Consider the following 17,362-nt stretch of genomic DNA (forward strand, 5'->3'; position numbering starts at 1 on the left):
ACAGCTCCACTGTGAAAAGACCTATCTTCAAGCCTATGAAGTGTTCAAGAACCACCACATGCCTGTATAAGAAGATTCTTCTGATGTTTATAAGACCACACAAAAAGCCACAAATGTTGAAGTAGATTTTAAATAACATTGGAGAAGATAAATCCTGTGGACTGTTGACAGCCAGTGCAGGAGGTCACATAAGAGATCAGATCAATCTTGTGATCCAAGTCTGAACCAGCAACTGTTTTCTGCGATATAACCATGAACCCCTGGAAACTGAGGGGAAGATGATGACAACAAGAAAGATGAAAATGCAGACTACTGATTACAAAGCACATCTCAACACAAGATTGTGTACATATTTTTCTATGTGAACATAAGCAGAACTTACTAGGAAGAACAGTACCGTTCCTGCCCATTGGAATCTTTTTAAAGTTTTTTGTTTAGTTGGGTTTTTTTAGTTCTGCTAGTCCATGGCAGTAAGCCAACTCAATCCAATTTCTTCCTGGAGGGAAGGATTCATCTAAATTCCTCCCATCAAGTTCACCAGACTAGCTCGCACAGTGTAAGAGCTATTGGGACACAATACCAGGTGGAGGAAAGAGCTTCTGTATTACTTGGGGACTGATTTGAGACTTAAGAGATATCAAGTGAAATCTTGAACTTTGCAGAGCATTGAGTAAAGTGTCACTATCAAATATTTAACCCCCACATGCCATGGTGTGGTCAGCCTATTACAGCTCTTGCATGGTCTTTTTCAGAACATAGTATACTGGTGACACGAAAAGGTTTTCTTGAAAGCCTGTCTTGGTTGGGATGAAATGAGGAACCAACAGTACCGGCAGCAGGCAGAACTTCCCTTCTGAAAGAGATCTCTACATAAAAAAAACTAAGCTCATCAACGAAGACTTCTTCAACAAGTATGGAATAGATATACCACCTACTGGCCAGCTACCAATACTGAGAATTGCTGCTCTCAGAGAATCCTAGAAGCTGATTTCCTCCCTGCTTAGAATTAACGTTTCTCCTTTCTGGGATTTTGGATAAAGCAGGTCAGATAAAAGAATACCTAGTGCTACAGTTTTTACAGCAGGAGTAATAGTTCATGTTCTCACTTTAGCAGAGGAATTATTTTTTTCTGTGAGAGAAATCTTGTATTTGATAAATGTAACCATCATCTTCAAGTTTAAAAGTAAAAACTCGCATTAACAAGATAGAAACTTTCCACTTTAGGCAGCATAAGCACAGCTTGAAAGCTGTGTAACAGCAGCACACACCACGTAACTCTGTGGGGAGTGCAGTTAAGCGTGGTTTTCCTCAGGAGCCTCCTACTAGAAGATAACAAGAAAGAGACAACAGGAAGTTTCCCCCACTTCTTACAAACTGGAATTTAGAGGAAACTCTTACTTGCTGAATTCTTTCTCAGGCAGGAGGTAAGGAGATACTTGATGAAAAAGCAGGTTGCTTAACAGTCTTCATTTTCCCTACTTAAAGATACATTTCTGTGTGCAGATGAAAGTAAAAATCAAAAAATAGTAAGGACATACCAAGGATTCTCAAGATACCACACATAACTGGAACACGTCACGTCACGTGTTAGCTTAAACCTTAATAAAATCGAGAGCTATGAGCATGCACACGGTCAGTTAGCAGTGCTCAACAAAGACATGGTAATAGGATCCCAAATCAGAGCAATTTATTTTTCTACCCGTACAGTTTTTAAGTGATACAAATGAAGGATGAATTATGCTTAAAGAAACAACTCCAACTGGCTTTCAGCTTATTCATATCCCTTTGATTGAACTGTGTAACTTACTCCATAAGCTTAAACACAGACTGTAAAGTATTTATTCTATTTCCTAGTCTGACAAAGTAGATTATCAGATTCCAAACAAGCTTAAACTTTATTTTCTTTACACAGCCATTCCACAAAAAGCAGAATCTGACTCCATTTCGAAGAACTGAAGAAGAGTTTGTGTTTGTCTTAAATGGGGATCAAGCAATACTTCAGAACTGGATCATCCACAATGTCACTCAATTCTTTAAAAACATTCATTTAAACTACTTCTCTGTGATTATTCATTCCAAAGTTAAATAGAGAGCTAAACAATAATCCAGATCTTTGTTATAATTTTTATGCAAGTTTCAGGGCCTTGTTCAGCAAAGTATCAATAAGTCACAAAATTCTTACCTGTACAACAGGAAATATATGAATGAAATCCAGTCCCTGGATCTGATGTGGTTCCAAACGATGAGGGCACTTCATTTTTGGTAATACAGACACAATTTTTTCAGTTAAGGCACTATTATAAAACAACAAAAATACACATGTATATACGCTACAATTTTCTTTTGTGAATTACAAATTACTTCTGCAAACACAGTAGTTAGAAGGTTCCCTCTAGCGGCTTCCACTGTATACAGCTGTGAAAAGCAATCAGACTTCCATTTACGAAATAGCTTTTACATTGTACTATATATATTAGTAGTCTGTGAAGAGGTGATTCAACCCCTCTTGCAGGCTCCTAGCTTGTGATTTCATTCGTAGGATTACACAGAAAATGTTAAGATCTGCATGTCTGGTCAGTTGAAATGCCTGTGTAAGATGTATCTACAAACACCTTTGCATATTATAATATATGCATACATGAAGAAACACTAGCTTTAACAACAGTTAGACCAAGTAAGATGGACACACTTAAAGGAAGTCCAGAATCAAATGTAAGGACTTAAACATTTTTTTTAGCAGAACTCCCAAAATATATTTTGACATTACTACTGAAACTGAGTTTAAATATAGATTACACCTCAAAGCTAAATACACAGTATATTTCACACAGTTTTGAAGTGAGTAAAACAAAATTTGCTGGCTACAGTCTCATTCTACAGTTCAGGTAAGAACTGGTAAAATGGAAGGATTAACCTAACACAAGGGATTCACCTACAAGAACGTCATTCTGCTCCTACTGAACCCTTTATTTCAGAGCAAGGTATTCTTTTGCTGCCAGTGCTGTCAAGCACGTTTTTAAAGCAGGTGTCAGCACTAAGGATGAACACTGTATGGGAAAACTAAAACTGTTTTTCCATGAAGGAAAAAAAAAATCTAACTGGTCCAGTACTGACCTTGATATTCAGTAACCCCCAAATGGAAAACTGATATTCTGGAAGAATGAAAAAGGAAGCAACAGACAGGAGACAAGAGACCATAGTCTGGGAAAAGAGCCTGAAAAGTTACATTCCCTAAGACAAGTGAAAACTTTTACTTTATTCTTAATAAGGCAACTCCCACTATGGCCCCATACTAATATTCTACAACATGAAAATAGCAGCGCCTCTCAGCACAATCAAAGCAAATGAAATGTAAAGAAAAAAAAAGTTATTTATCTAATAGATGCAAGAACATCTCCTAATGTATGTTTCCATGTTTATTTCAACCCAGCAATTAAATAACAGGACACCATCAAAATGCCTTCAGAATAATACTGAGAAAACACAAAGCTTAACTTTCCTTATCTCGAGAAGATCACAAGAGCACTGAGCCACCATAAACATTACATGGACATGAAAACGGCCTGTGCTTGTGTGACTCCAAACACTTCTAGGTTTACAAATAAATCATTGTTGCTGTTTTGGGAGAGGAGCCTGGTTTTTGTTTTGCCAGTTTTGCATCCAGTCAGCTGGAAAGATAACAGAACATTTTCAGAACTTAACTATTTCCTATCCTGCTCTTCTTCAGGATAGGAAAGATGGCAATTATAAAAACCATCACCACCACCTGTATTCCTAGTCTCTACTTAATTCCATGCACTTAATGCTTTATGTAGTTAGTTATCTAGGATTATTTGAGCGTCTCCAAGTTTAATGGCAATAAACATGAATCTTTATTTTTACAAGTATTACAGGCTTTCCAATGCTAAATGACTTTCAAGAAAACAGCACAGAAAGATGTTCTTTTTGACTACATGGAGCAAACAAGTCTCTTCATGCAACTGTAACTTGACAGCTATTCTTACTTCCTTCAAATTTTAATTATGGCTCTTTTATCACAGAAATGCATAAAGAAATAATGTAGTTTACAAAGTATTCCCTTTCTCAGCTCAAAATAATGCTTAAAACCTCCCTAATACAGGAATTAGGTGACTGATGACCAAATTTCATGCCTTAAGAAATTAATCAAATCAAAATGGTCTCATTGGGTCACTGCCAGGAAGGATCTTCTCCTTAGTATGGGGCAGGTAACTCTTTTGGCAACAGTGTAATGCTTTACATTCTGCTTGCTGACACCTACAATTCCAACTCAGAATCATAAAGGAGAATCAGAGGTTATTTACACAGCAAATCTGCAGACATAGAGAACCCAACGAAGGTCTTCTACTGTTCCACTTCAGTTTCCAGCAGCGTGGTCTCCCTCTGCCCTTTGTTTTGGCCTCTGCACTATCCCCTTGTGCCAGCACAAGCATCTGTGCAGCTGCATAGAGAACCAGATCCAGGAACTGATTCACATTAAAACTATTTTCTTTTTTTGTTGTTTTTTTGGTAGGTTTTAATCTGGATCAGTTCCCAATCCAGTTCAACGTGCAGCCTCATAAGCACTTTCACTGCTTGGTAGTGATACAAGAACATGGCAGCCCAGAGGGGAACAGCACTGCCTTTTTTGGAATAAGCTTCTTTCTGGTTTTAGAAGTTATGGAACTACAGTCTGAGAAATCCAGAAACCAGTGCAATGTTTTGCAAGTGGGTGGTCTTCAAAAGCAGGAAACTTGGACTAAAAGTATGTCTCATAACAAGCAAGTATCAGGTAATTTCCCCCTCCCCACCCACTGCTCCTTTTCTAAAAAATTAAAACCAAAACAAAACCCACCACACTTGCCATTTAATCCACTTACATTTTTTGACCAATAGTAGAGTTTTCCTGAAACAATAAATCAACATCGATATCAAAGCTGCAAGTAGTGATACACCACGTCATGCCGCCTACCACCTAGCAAAGGAGCAACAGCATGGTTAGTTCCATCTTAATTTGAAGAGGTAAACCCAAGTACATCTTATAGGCTTTATTTTAGAAACTACAGCTCAGTACTTTCACCTCCTCATCAGTATTTTTATATATCCTTATATAATCTATATATATCCTTATATATACATCCTCAGTATTCTTATAGAGACTGAAAGACATGTAGATAGCATACATGTATCAACTTCCACATACAATACATGTAGACAAAAAAACAGAAAAAAACCCCAGCAGTCAGTGATATTCTGAATTTTATGTATCAGTCTTGAAACAGCTCTCAAATTTTTTTTTAAAAAAAGATAAATCAGCACAGTATGTTAAATGTCAGATCTTTAAGAAGTGACTGTGTCAGAATTTTATCAAGGATCATAATTTTTGTATTCATATATCTACACATACCTTTGCTACTATTATTCTTTGCTTGCTAACATACGCAACACCAAGTGCCAGGCACAGTATCAACATAGTGATGGAAATCCACAGCTCTGTAGAAACCTCTGTTTCCGGTCCTATTCCTACAGATACTCTGGCATATTAAAAATCCCAAGCCATTTCATCAACTTGACATAAATTACGTAAATATATACAGACAACCTTGTATATGAATATGCAAGATGGTCTAAACACACACAAAGTCCAGAAAAAGGGATTAAAATGTGGAGTAACTTACCACACCACACAGTAAATTAGGGTGTTCTATACAAGGTTTTCTAACACATTCCCCCTCTCACATTCCCCTCTGAGACAGTTTACTAGTATCCCTTTTACACTAGCAGTTTGATCATTTTCAATAGCAGTGCTCATTTTTTGTAAAGGTTGGGCATTCATGAAATGGTAACTTTGCAATTGTATTTAGGCAAGTATAAACCTGATGCGTCCATTTCTACACATAAATGCAACTATTACATCCTAAGGCTGTCTCCTTGACTTTGTGTCTGTGTGCACAGCCTCCTGAGCAGCTAAGGTCAGTAATGCCAAGCAGTTTTAAGAAACTAAAATTGCATTGCAAAGTAAGGCTGTGCTATGATCAAAGAAACACCAGAAAACAGAAGAGTCCATTTCAATGCTGCTGTACCTCTGTGTTTTCAAACTTTGGTTCAGGAATTTCTTACAGAGTCAGCACTAAAACAATTCAGAAGTCTCTTTTCAACCTGAACTTTGCTCACTGTTAGTATCACATACTTCCCGTCTAGGACAATGAAAGGTTAACATACATGACATTCTAAAGGTATGTAAAAACAGCCCAAAAATAATCTCACTAGGCTAACTGTTCCATTCTTTCAGAGTCTCTCAAGACAAGTATTTCTTCATTTCTCATTCGGGAATACTTTTTTTTAAAAAAATAATAATTACCATGCGATGTCCAAGTACCAAGTCTTTCTAACTGCAGTTGAGAGAGGGGCAAAATTCCCCATGTATGACTAACTTCGGCCATAACACTGCCAGAAGAGCACAGCAGTAACTAGCTGCATTCAATCACCTCCTCCAAAACAGGCCTTGCTGCACAGAATTGTTTTTCAAGATTGAGGAGGTCTTATCTGTTTGAAACTGGGTCATTCCCAGAATTATTTACACAGAAAAGCCTCGTATGTTGCAAGTGTCTTTTTTTTTTTTTTAAGTCACCTAGAACTGCTAAACAAGGAAAAAGTATATAATCTTCCTATCCTTAAAAAAAGGTTTTTAGAAATACTGCATTGGTCTCACCTTGTCGAACGGTGATAACCCCTTGATTCTTGCTCGAAAATACCCAGCCGCCACCAACAGTTCCAAAATTTCAGTCAGCTTGATGTTCTGTTCCTCATCTTCTCTCGTTTCAACCTGGCCAAAACAAACAACGCAACACTAATTCAGTGCTTCTCGTTCATTCTGCAAATGAACATTTTCCAAACTTTTACCTTAACACAGACCATGTGGAAAACCTTGACTTCTATTAGTAACTTGGTTGTTAATTTGAAGGATGTTAAAGAAATAGGCAACGCATTTCTATATGGATTTAACAGCACATTTTTTTCACCCAGCTGAATACTTTAATCTGCTTCTGCTGTTCAAACTGCTGGCCCACGGCTTGCTTCCAGCCAGTCTGGTTGCCCCCATTGCCATTAACCAGTTAATTTATTCTCCATTTTGCACATTTCTTTCAAATTCAGGGCTGACAAAAATCACACACCTCAATTTAACACTTCTGTGTTCTTTTTACGAAAACAGGAGGAGACCTTCACGTGGAATTCCACTTTTTGGGCAATGCAAGCATAAGCAAAATGGAACGCTGGCACCAGCCAAGGGCCCACTGACAGCAGCGCGGATGGTCGCGGTGCCCCAACCGCCCTGCGCGGGGCTTTTGTCCCCACGGTCCAGGAGGGTCCCCCCGGCTCCACGCACACACGTGGCTGCCCAGAGGCACCGGGCACCTCGTGGCTAGGCCGGAGGGGCAGCCGGCCCCTCGGGGGCTGCAAGCACCCGCCCCAGCACCCTCCCCACCACCCTCTCCCCCAGCCTCCTCCCTCCCACGGGGACCCCGACAGCCTCATGGGCCAAGGGGACAGGGCAGCGCGATGGTGCACGGAGGGTGACCGACACGGGCCCTGCCGGCAGCGCCGCGGGGCCACCCCCGGGAGCGGGACCCGGCTCCCCGCGCCCCGAGGGACCCCACCGCCCGGGGCCGCGGGCGGGGCAGGGCGCAGGGCCGAGCCCGCCGTACAGCGGCGACCCCCGGGCTGGCGGCGCGGCGGCGAGGGCCGGTCAGCGCCCCGGCCCGCGGGGAGCCGAGGAGAGGGGAGAGGGAGCGGGCAGGGAACCCGCGGAAGCCAGTGCAGCGCGGCCGGAGGAACAGCGGGCGGCCGCGCCTCACCAACGCCGCTCTGCCCGGGGTGGGGGAGGCTGGAAAGACGCCACTACGGTACCTCCTGGGGGGCCTGGTGCTCCTGTCCCCGGGGGACCACCATCGCCCTCCGCCTCCGGCAGCCTGCGCCCAGCCGCTCAGCCTGTCACGTCCGCTCCCCCCCGTCGCAACGCCCGGTTCCCAGCCGGCAGCTGCCGGGTTCCCCCGCCCCCGCTCAATGGTTCACCCGCACCCTCCTTGCGTATAAGCGCATCCGGGCCGTGCCATTCGCGGCCAAAGGGGTGCGGGGGAAGGAGGGCGGGGGCTGCGCGGCTCCCCGGCGGCTCATGTGACTGACGGCACGGAGCGCAACCGCGGGAGCGCCGTCCCGCCCCCGCCCGCCAGTGCCCGCGGGCGGCGCCCCTGGGGCCCGGTGCCCCCTGCCCACGGCCGCGCCTGGGGCACGGTGGCGCCCGCTCAGAGCCGCCCGCCCGCTGCTGCCGGGCTCTGTCCCCCCCGCCTCCCCCTAACGGGCGGTCGCCCTTCTCTGTGTGGTTCTGGGGGTTTACTCTTTTGCAGAGGGACCTGAGGCCTCTCCAGCATGGAGGACGAGCCGCCCGGTGCGCTGTGACCTGAGGGGTGTCTCACGGCCTCTCAGCCCCACGGGGCACTGGTGCGCCTCATTAGCAGCTGGCTTTCCTTTGGTGACCAAACGCTGAGGGGGATTTAACCGGTTTTTTTCAGACCTGCAGGCAGGTCCCATGCTGAGGAACCTTTGCGCCCCCTTGATCTGGTGCTACCTCTGTCCCACGGCGTGGGGGCATGGCCCCGTGGGGAGGCCGGGGAGGCCTTTCCTGGTGACAGTGGCTTCAGAAATACCTGACAGCGGTGTCTTCTCAATTCTGCCTCAGGAGCCCAGTTTCTAGGCCCTTCACTGTAGGCAAAGCATTATAAAAAATAAACTCGGTGTTAGCCTGTGACTAGAAACATCTCAGGGAGGCGAAGGAACAAGAAAAGCCACGCGAGAGCATTGTTTCCATCTGTCGGAAGGCAGCAGAGCGTACACGGGCCAGTCCGCACCGACTGCTGCCCTGACACAGCGATCAAAACAATAATAATAAAAGCAAAAATATGCCAGACCGGCTCAGGCTGCGTACTGGTGTAACCACAGGCCATGTCTTAATTAGAGTTGCAGAAAACTGTTATGCAGCCCCAGAGGCTAACATGCTCACCAGAGCAATACAGGCTTTCTGCTTTTTGTCTGCCTTCTCACAGAGAACTGTACGGCTCTAATTTGATTGTCATGGAGAGGAAGACTGAAGCAAACAAACAAAAAGCATGGATAAGAAGAAAGGTTGAAACAGAAGAGTGTGAGGAAGGGATGTACATGACCTTCAGACACAGCAGCCAGCACAGGCTGCAAGGTAACTACTAAAAAGAAACATCAACTTGGAAAAAAGATCCCTGAGCCATGATCATAAAATTCCTTTTCAAAGAAACACATTAGAGAAAAAAGAAATAAAAAGCCAAGGGTAGTATAAACTAGGGGGCTAAGTAGTAACTGAGTATCAGACAAGGGAAGGATCAAACCTACACTGGGAACCTTAACTGTTTCCCAGGATTTTTAAAGCATGATGAAGGAGAGGAAGGGAGACAGGGCTAATTAACTCCTATGGATTTTAAAATGCGTGCAGCTGGCACCCAAAATCACAAACCTGGCTTGAAATGATATACTTACAGAAAAGTAGTATGTTCTTTCAATTTGCTTTATGTCAATTGTGACCACAAAGACTGAAACCATTTTTCTCCTTTACAGGAGAAGGCTGGAATTTTCCTTCACCTAGTTTATGATTAAGAAATGAAAAGGAAAGGCATGAAAATACAAGAATGTATCTCTGTTGTCATTACGACCCATCTTTGATGACTTGAACCTTAATAAAATACTCCGCAAAGGCATTGCTTCCCAATACCTAATTGTGATGCAAATCCAGCCAGTTATCCAGACAGACCCGTTGTACCCTATGACATTCAGATAATCAATCTTCTAAATACCAATTAGGTTAAAAAAAAGTCCCAAGAGGGGTACTGTCTAAGAAAGAAAAACCTCACTTCTTTCGGAGATTTTGTGCTTGCAAATCTCTAGCAGGTCCAGCTTTAGTCTTTGTTTTCTCTTTCCCTGCTTTATTTTGATCTGTGGAGGGAAGCAAGCTCTGGCACATGGTGCAGCTGCTTTGAACAAACCTGTCTTGATTTTTCAGTTTCATTAATCTTGACCCCATGAAGCTGAGCTACAGAGCTTCCTCCCCTCTTTATAACCGCATGATTTATTTCACTGTTGAGCCCGGACTTCTGACGACATCAGACTTGGTCACCACTAAAAATGTAGCAATATTCACCGTACCTTTTAGCACATAAGTGGCTTTTCTCATAACAAGAATTAAAACGTGAGATGGGGTTATAACAGCAACAGCAAGGGCTTCACTGTGTTGGGGAAGCACAGTTAAATAAATAGACTTAAGTAATTGTCCAATGTTCTGTATGCTGAGAAGGACTAAAAGATTTATTTCCATAAATTCTGCATGATAGATAAAATAAAGTAAGTGTAGCTCCCTGCGCAACGGTCCTTTGCACAGCATCTTTTTGTTAGGGTACAACATTTTTTTATGTGTATCATAAAACAAAGTATCATGGACAGATCATGGAGTAAACGGGAAGGATCCCAGTGATTTCATTGGACTGTGGACCTCAGTAATGCTGTGACTGCATCTTCTGAGTTGTATTCCTAATTACAGGAGAAGCTGAAGCCATCTGCACGGGACTGAACCTAAGCCTTTCAAAGGCAGTGTCAATTTTGGCATTGTTTTCTGTGGCTCATATCTTGGATAAGCTGTTTTCAACCCATTTTGTTGCCCAGCGGCTCCAGCAGAGAGATCTCTTCTGTCCTGATCCCTAATGAAATGATTCCTGCCATGAAAGTTTTCATCTAGATTTCTGAAATTCACGATACTGCCAGGCATAGCAGCAGTCTTCCTCTGTGTGCATTTACTCTTCTTTTCTATTTGTTGTTTTGGTTGTATCCCATCTCCTTATAGTTATTCAGCTCCCCTTAATCTATTGCTTGAGATGTAGTAGGCATAAGGCAGTTGCAAATACCCAGTTACCATCAGTGGAAGTGAGACTGTGCACTGTGGAACGAAAAACTCACAGACCTGTTGCAGTAGCCATTGTGTTAGAGGTTGCACCAGACCATTGCATCCCATCAAACAGGCTGATACGTTTTGCAAGGTATAGTGCCCTTTCAGCAATCACATATAATGTTGAATATTATTTTAAACATGTCCACTATCACATCCATTGATGACATCTAAAAGCTACTGTCCAGCCAAGATCCTATTCAGTCGCTCCTCTGAACATTTCCTATTCTCAGCATTTAATAGTTTAAAACATATGGGGAGATAGAAAAATATTTTTCTTGGTAATTATGTCTGTGTAATTTTAAATATTGTTTATTAAGTTTGGCAATATTAACACGAACATCTTTAGTTCACCTACCAAGCTGTTAGTTCATCCCAACCAAACCCAAGGCAACACAAAGGTAAATCAGATGGGAGTAATGGATGAGAAAATGGAAGAAGCTCCTGTTCATGGTCACCTTCTCAGGGATGTAGTTAGCAAAGGGCCACGCAATAGTTCCTTTTCTAAGCAGGAGGAAGAGGAAAGGCTTTGTGGCCTGTGGAATTTGTAGATGACAAGACAGTCCAATAGTGAAAATGCTGATGTTCTGGTAAGAAATAAAACACAGCTCCCTCATGGTCTATGTGACAGGAGTTGACAAAATTGGTGGCTGGTCCTCTTTACAATTTCATCCATGCAAGCTCTCTCATAGCAGTCTGTCTGGAGAATAAAAGAATATTATAATTAAGTATCTGATTAATATGAAAGTTTTTACCAGCCTTCTCTTTTGCAATGTCATGATTTTGGTCACATCACTCGAAGACCGTCATCAGAATATTCAAGTAACTAGTTATTTTGGGTACTTTGATTTTTGAGAAACTATGAGAGGCTTGATTTTCAGAGAGAGCCTACTGTGCCCTTTTTGAAAATCAGGCTACCAAGGAGTTTCTTGGTTTCTACATGGGCGCACATTGCCAAGTGCAGGCAAGGACCCGCACAGTACACCCTGACACAAAGTAATTTTCCACAGTGGAGTTTCTTTGGGATAGTACCATTACACAGCATCTCTTCTGAAAGTCTCAGGGCATCCGTAGCTGTTACAGTCAAGAGAAATTAATCTATGGGAGAATGAAGTGGGGGTTTCTGACTCAAGTATCACCCATGGAACAACTAATTAAGTCTGAGTCATTGAGCCTTTACCTGAGAAGGTACAAAGAAAATGAGAACAATTGCACTGTAAGTGCATCATGCAGTTCTTGATTTGGGCCAGGATATTCAATTTCAGATCGCAGCTGTGTCTGTGATGGTAGCACCAGGAAGAAATGTTTTGTTTCGTTTTACCAAATCTGATTTGGAATTTTTGGAAAACAAAAAGCCCAGGAACTTAATAATATACTTTTAAAAGGTAAAATTTTTGCAAACATAATCATGCTCTAAGATTTATTTGATGTCCAAAGAACAAAAGAATGTAGGTTGTTGGATTACTGGCTGTCTTGAAACAAATTCTTATGAAGGGGCAGAGAGGTACATATTTTCACTGTGGCCTTTTTAGGCAAAATCTATCGATTTAGACTTTACCTTCTACATGTCATAATAGTTTGGCACCTCCTTCACTTAAAATAGATGTAAGAATGATCAACTAAGTTCTCCAATGGAGTCAGATAACCTGAAACAGTAACAGACTTCTTATAGGTCCACCTCACTCTGAAGAGAAAGACAATCCAAGGTGGAGGAGTTTCTTCAGCTTTTCTGCTTCCACATCAACTTTTGTGAAAGAGAATTGAAAAGGCAGAGAAGCAATAAGAGGAGCAAGAGAAAATATCAGTGATGCAGAGGTAGAAAAGACAGAAGGGTAGAGATACAAGGTGAGCACAGGATGTGTAACCTTGAATAGAGCTTAGCAAAAAGGAAAATAGGCTGAAGGCTGAGTGGAAAGGCATGTGAAGTACTGAACAAAGATGTTACCACTTACCTGATTCCTGTTTTATTCAAGTAAATATGACCTTGCCTTGTCTGTGAATGATAAGCACTGCATCAACAATTATTTCACGTTATTAACTTTAAAAAAAATGGACAGCCTTTTTTGATGAAAAAAATTTGGATGAACAATGTTAACTTTATAAATCCTCCATCTTCTTCTCATACTAATTTCTCATCATGACACTAATAACACACCTTTAAGATATCCAGGACAACTTACAAGGTGCTTTACAATGCAGCTTGCCTGCAGAAAAAAATGAGCACTATGCTGTCTAGGAGACATCAAGTTTGAGTAATTTATACACACACGCATTCTGAAGTGAAACAGTCCCACAGAGCAATGTTTTTTAGGAATTTTAGCCTCACTGTAACTTTAACCCTAAATTAAATTACCTTTGCTACTGTTCACTCTACTCTCTCCACTTCAGACTACTTCAAAGCAGTGGATTCTGGCATAATCCAAAACTGCCATTAGTACAACATATCTTCTTAAGAATATAATCTTGCTCATGGGAAGGCAAACACTTTGACAAATGGTGGAAGAGCACCATCTGGTGACACCAGACACATCACTATATTCTGCTGCCATTAGAAAATGTATTTGTGGTGTGCAGCCTGTATTTCGGAAAGCCTGTCTCAGTGTGTTTTAATGTCTTTTAATTCATTATTCAATTATGCATAAGGAGTACAAAAATGAATGTCCTGAAAACAAATCTGAGGTGACAGTGACCCCATCTCCACTGTCCCATAAATCACTGAGAAGTTCTTGTAATTTGAATCAAACATTTTCTGAATTGTTCTGAGCCTTTTTTTTAGGAGGTTTTGGAGCAGATTTTATGGGCACAATGAAATGCAGTCCCAAGTTTTATTACGCTGGACATTTCAAGGTTTTTCTGTGTGTGATCCAAATATTTTCTTACAGTGTTCAGGAAACTTGGCCTAGCCTTCTTTTCAAATATTCTTTTTCCACAGAAGCAATTATTAAGAAAAATGAATTACCTTTTACTGTTCTAGTTATTCAGAGGTAAGAAAAAAGGATGGATCTTAACCTGACTATTATTTGCGAATCGTGGCTAATTTCAGCACAAATTGAACCTGAATGTACTGAAAAATAAAATACGTGATTTTTTCTGAATAGGTTCTTTTTAACAGTGATGGTGGCACCCATTTTTTCAGTAAAGTTCAAGGGCAAGTTAATATGAGTTTATTTAGGAACTAATAAAAACTGTTAGTAATTATAATAAGCTTAGAAAACACTTTCTGGAATTTTAGTCTGCAAAGAACTAGTTTTATAAGGCTGTGGTTTGTGCAGACTAAGTCACACTTCAAATCTGTGCAAACCCCCTAAACCTCAGGGAACCTTGTCATAAATTAGGTAAAAGTAAAAACTGTAGGAACCATGAAGGTTCTTTACTGTTGTGTGGGACTCAATTATATAGTTAATGAAAAACATGGTCATATAATTACCAGGTCATTTTTAAATTTATCATACAAACCTGGTCTACATAATATTGATTTAATCTTTCATTTAATAAGATAATGAAGCATTACATCTCCAAAGTATAAAGATAATTATCAGAATGTCACTTAGCATAAAACCGTGCAGCATGTCTGAGTAAGTCCGCACATAGCGTATGGTGATCATCCTGAAAGAAAAGTCAAGTCTCCTGCTTCCTCTCACCAGCTCACAGCGGTGGGATGAGAAATCTTCAGCCTGTGATGCCTTCTAGAAGTGTTAGGTTTGGTTCAATGTTGAACACACTGTAGCAGAAACATCCAACTGGTAGGTCAACTGTTCTGTGCAGTGAGGAATGCTAAGGAAGGTTAGAGTAGTTGATGAATCGGAGAGAAATTGCTCATACTAAACAGTAAATTAGCAAACAGGTTTGTTACTGCCCAAAAGAATGAGGGAGGAAAAAGTTACATCTCCAAAAGCTTTAGCTTCCAATTTGTAGAAGACTTCTAAGGCTTCTTAGAGGGCAGGAAAGCAAAGGAGACCCAAGTCCAGAAGACCCAGGTTCTAGCTCAGCTGTTAAAAAGCCATCTAGGCGGGTTACATTCACAATCAAGGTTCATCAAATTCAGCTCTCTCTGCAGCTTCAAAGAAGCTGTCTCCTGCAGGGACAATAAGCAGCCTACACTGATCCATGACAGTTTTCTGTCCTTTCTGGCAGCACAAGCAGATGCCCATTGTGGCCAGAAATGTGTGTATTGTTTACAGCTGAGAGTCAACTTCAGTGGGGATTCTTGCTTTTAGAATCAGACATCTGCACTTCAGTCGTGCCAAAGAGCTAAAGTTACACACCAGGAGGTGCAGATTCCTTTTTGGCAGATTTATGTGTTCCAGACAAGGTTATTTCCGTTTTTGTGTGCCACAGACTGATGCTGTTGCCAGTATCTTGTGCATCTAATGTCAGTCATGTGGCAACTCAGTTTGGAAACAGCCATGGATGCACGCTTTTATCTCTCTACTGCATATCCTGCTTGGTACAGGTAACATCAGCCATCAATGCTACCTGCTTTGTTTCCTTCACAAGTGCTATCGCAAAGGAATCAACTGACTTGAACCTGGATCTCTTTGAAGCTGTTTTGTTGCTAATTAAAGGGTGGGTCATTTAAACAAAGAAACCTCCTCTCAGGTTTAGCATCATTAGTGTTACTAAACAATGAACATTAAAAATTTCATCTCTGTAAATAATGTAATCAACTTAAATGAGGTGATTCAGTATATCTAAATCATATATCAATATGAAGGTTGGTCTATCTGCTTTTTTTGGGTTTTGCACCATTGGAGTTTTTTATTCCCAGCAACCACAAAATGAAGAAAACCCTTCTTGTTTGTTTCTTAATTAAAACAGAGATTGATTCCGGGAGCCAGGCTTTAAACAAACATTGAATATTGCAAGGCCCATAATAAAACTAGGGAGAATTGGCAACGCCTTATTACACAGCTTCACATCCTTTATGCAGGGCCGCTTAGGACAAAGATTTATTTCTGAGATTGTTAGCAGTTTTCTTATCAGTCAACTCAGAAGCAGCAGTTTGGCCGACTTCAGTGACTGTGTTGGATTTTTTTATACTTCAAGGCTAATGACGTCTTTTTGTTGTAGAATTCTTCTAGCAATTTCTCCACTGTCTCTAGTAGTTCATATTCTTGTGAGTTTGAAAGGCTGGAAGTAACATGTTTGGAGTTATACTGCATATCCCCAAAGCACCCTCTTACCAGTGACTATGCCTTCTAGAAACCAAAGATGGAGAAGGACATCTTGTAACTTCCATGACTTTTGAAATCAGGAAAAAAGTTCCTACAGACACATGAAGACCTGGGCTATGGCATATACTGTCCAGTATGGTTTTTTCTGGAATGGCTACGAAAGTCACAGCTTGTTCACAAAGCAACTGGTAATAGCTCCAGCAAGCTCTGCTTCCCATTGCTGCTGCCTTCTTTCTTGGAATCCATGTTACTTTTGCTTAGTGTAGGAAGTAGATGTGCAACTACCTCTTTCCTCCTAAACCTGCCTCTGAGTAGGGGATATAACCTCTTCCAGCTTCCTATCTCTTGGCCCTGCTCTTAGAACTTACTGGTGCTCCTTGAGCACTGTGCCCCTGGCTGTGGTGACCTGTGATTGCAGAGACACGTTCCTTCTCTTATTTGGACTTTTTGTAAACTAAACCACCATCCTATAAAACTGTCCGTTCCCTGCAGATGGACTTAGCAGGAATTACTTCCTTTCCTTTGGGGAAGCTGAGGGCTGGTGGGAGGCTGAGCACTGAGCCCTGCTGTAAATTGGCAGTTCAGCACAGTCCGTGTGGAGCAGAAACGACCAAATCCAGTAACTACTTTAAAGAGGGAGATGCAGTTGCCCTGTTTGATTCGGGGACTAGAACTTCCACAGATAATTAACCTTTTACCTTGACTATTGCTCTACTGAACTTAAAGTCACTGCTTTGTCTTCATCTCTTCTGGCTAGACTCTCTCCCAGCTCCCTTTCTACTGCACATTTAAAGAAAAATCTGATAATGCATTTTCTTTTTTGTCAGTCTCTGTTTCCCTAGCTGGCTGCCTTGTAGTCAATCCTTCTGCTATACTTCTCCTTTTGTATAGTAGAAAAAACCCTGCAATTTTTTGATTTAGAAAGTAGGACGAAATGAACTGCATATGCTTTATGTGAACATCACATCAGGATTCACCTGCCTTTATTTCTGGAAGTGTAAATGAAGCGAAGCAGCATGCTTCACAGTTGCTCAGAGAAAACAGGCCTGTCCTGATCTGGGAGAGAGAAAAGCCAAGTCTGCTTTCAGTAAGATGAAGTGAACCGAGGGTTCGAAAGTGAGATGGCAAGCAGTGGCTCTCAGGCCATGCAGTTAGGTCAGCAGTACCAGTG

At 41.7% G+C, this 17,362-nt stretch overlaps 1 protein-coding gene across 3 annotated transcripts in view; it reads right to left on the minus strand.

Annotated features, from left to right (window-relative positions):
• Positions 1-8,138, minus strand: part of CCDC93 (coiled-coil domain containing 93) — a 51,257-nt gene extending 43,119 nt beyond the window's left edge. Inside the window, exons 1-4 of one of the 3 annotated variants that reach the window (XR_005829288.1) lie at positions 7,906-8,138; positions 6,710-6,823; positions 4,878-4,972; positions 2,183-2,294 (exon numbers count right to left, since the gene is read on the minus strand). Coding sequence is in view for 2 of the 3 variants with exons in the window: in XM_040603508.1 (XP_040459442.1) it covers positions 2,183-2,294; positions 4,878-4,972; positions 6,710-6,823; positions 7,906-7,947 (363 nt within the window). In the remaining variant the exon portion in view is untranslated. Of the gene's footprint in view, positions 1-2,182; positions 2,295-4,877; positions 4,973-6,709; positions 6,824-7,905 lie in introns of those variants that run through there. The other 2 variants (XM_040603508.1, XM_040603509.1) reach the window with 2 other exon arrangements.
• Between the last annotated feature and the right edge of the window lie 9,224 nt (positions 8,139-17,362).

The sequence above is a fragment of the Falco naumanni genome, chromosome 8, assembly GCF_017639655.2.
Source record: "Falco naumanni isolate bFalNau1 chromosome 8, bFalNau1.pat, whole genome shotgun sequence".
Taxonomy (NCBI): domain Eukaryota; kingdom Metazoa; phylum Chordata; class Aves; order Falconiformes; family Falconidae; genus Falco; species Falco naumanni.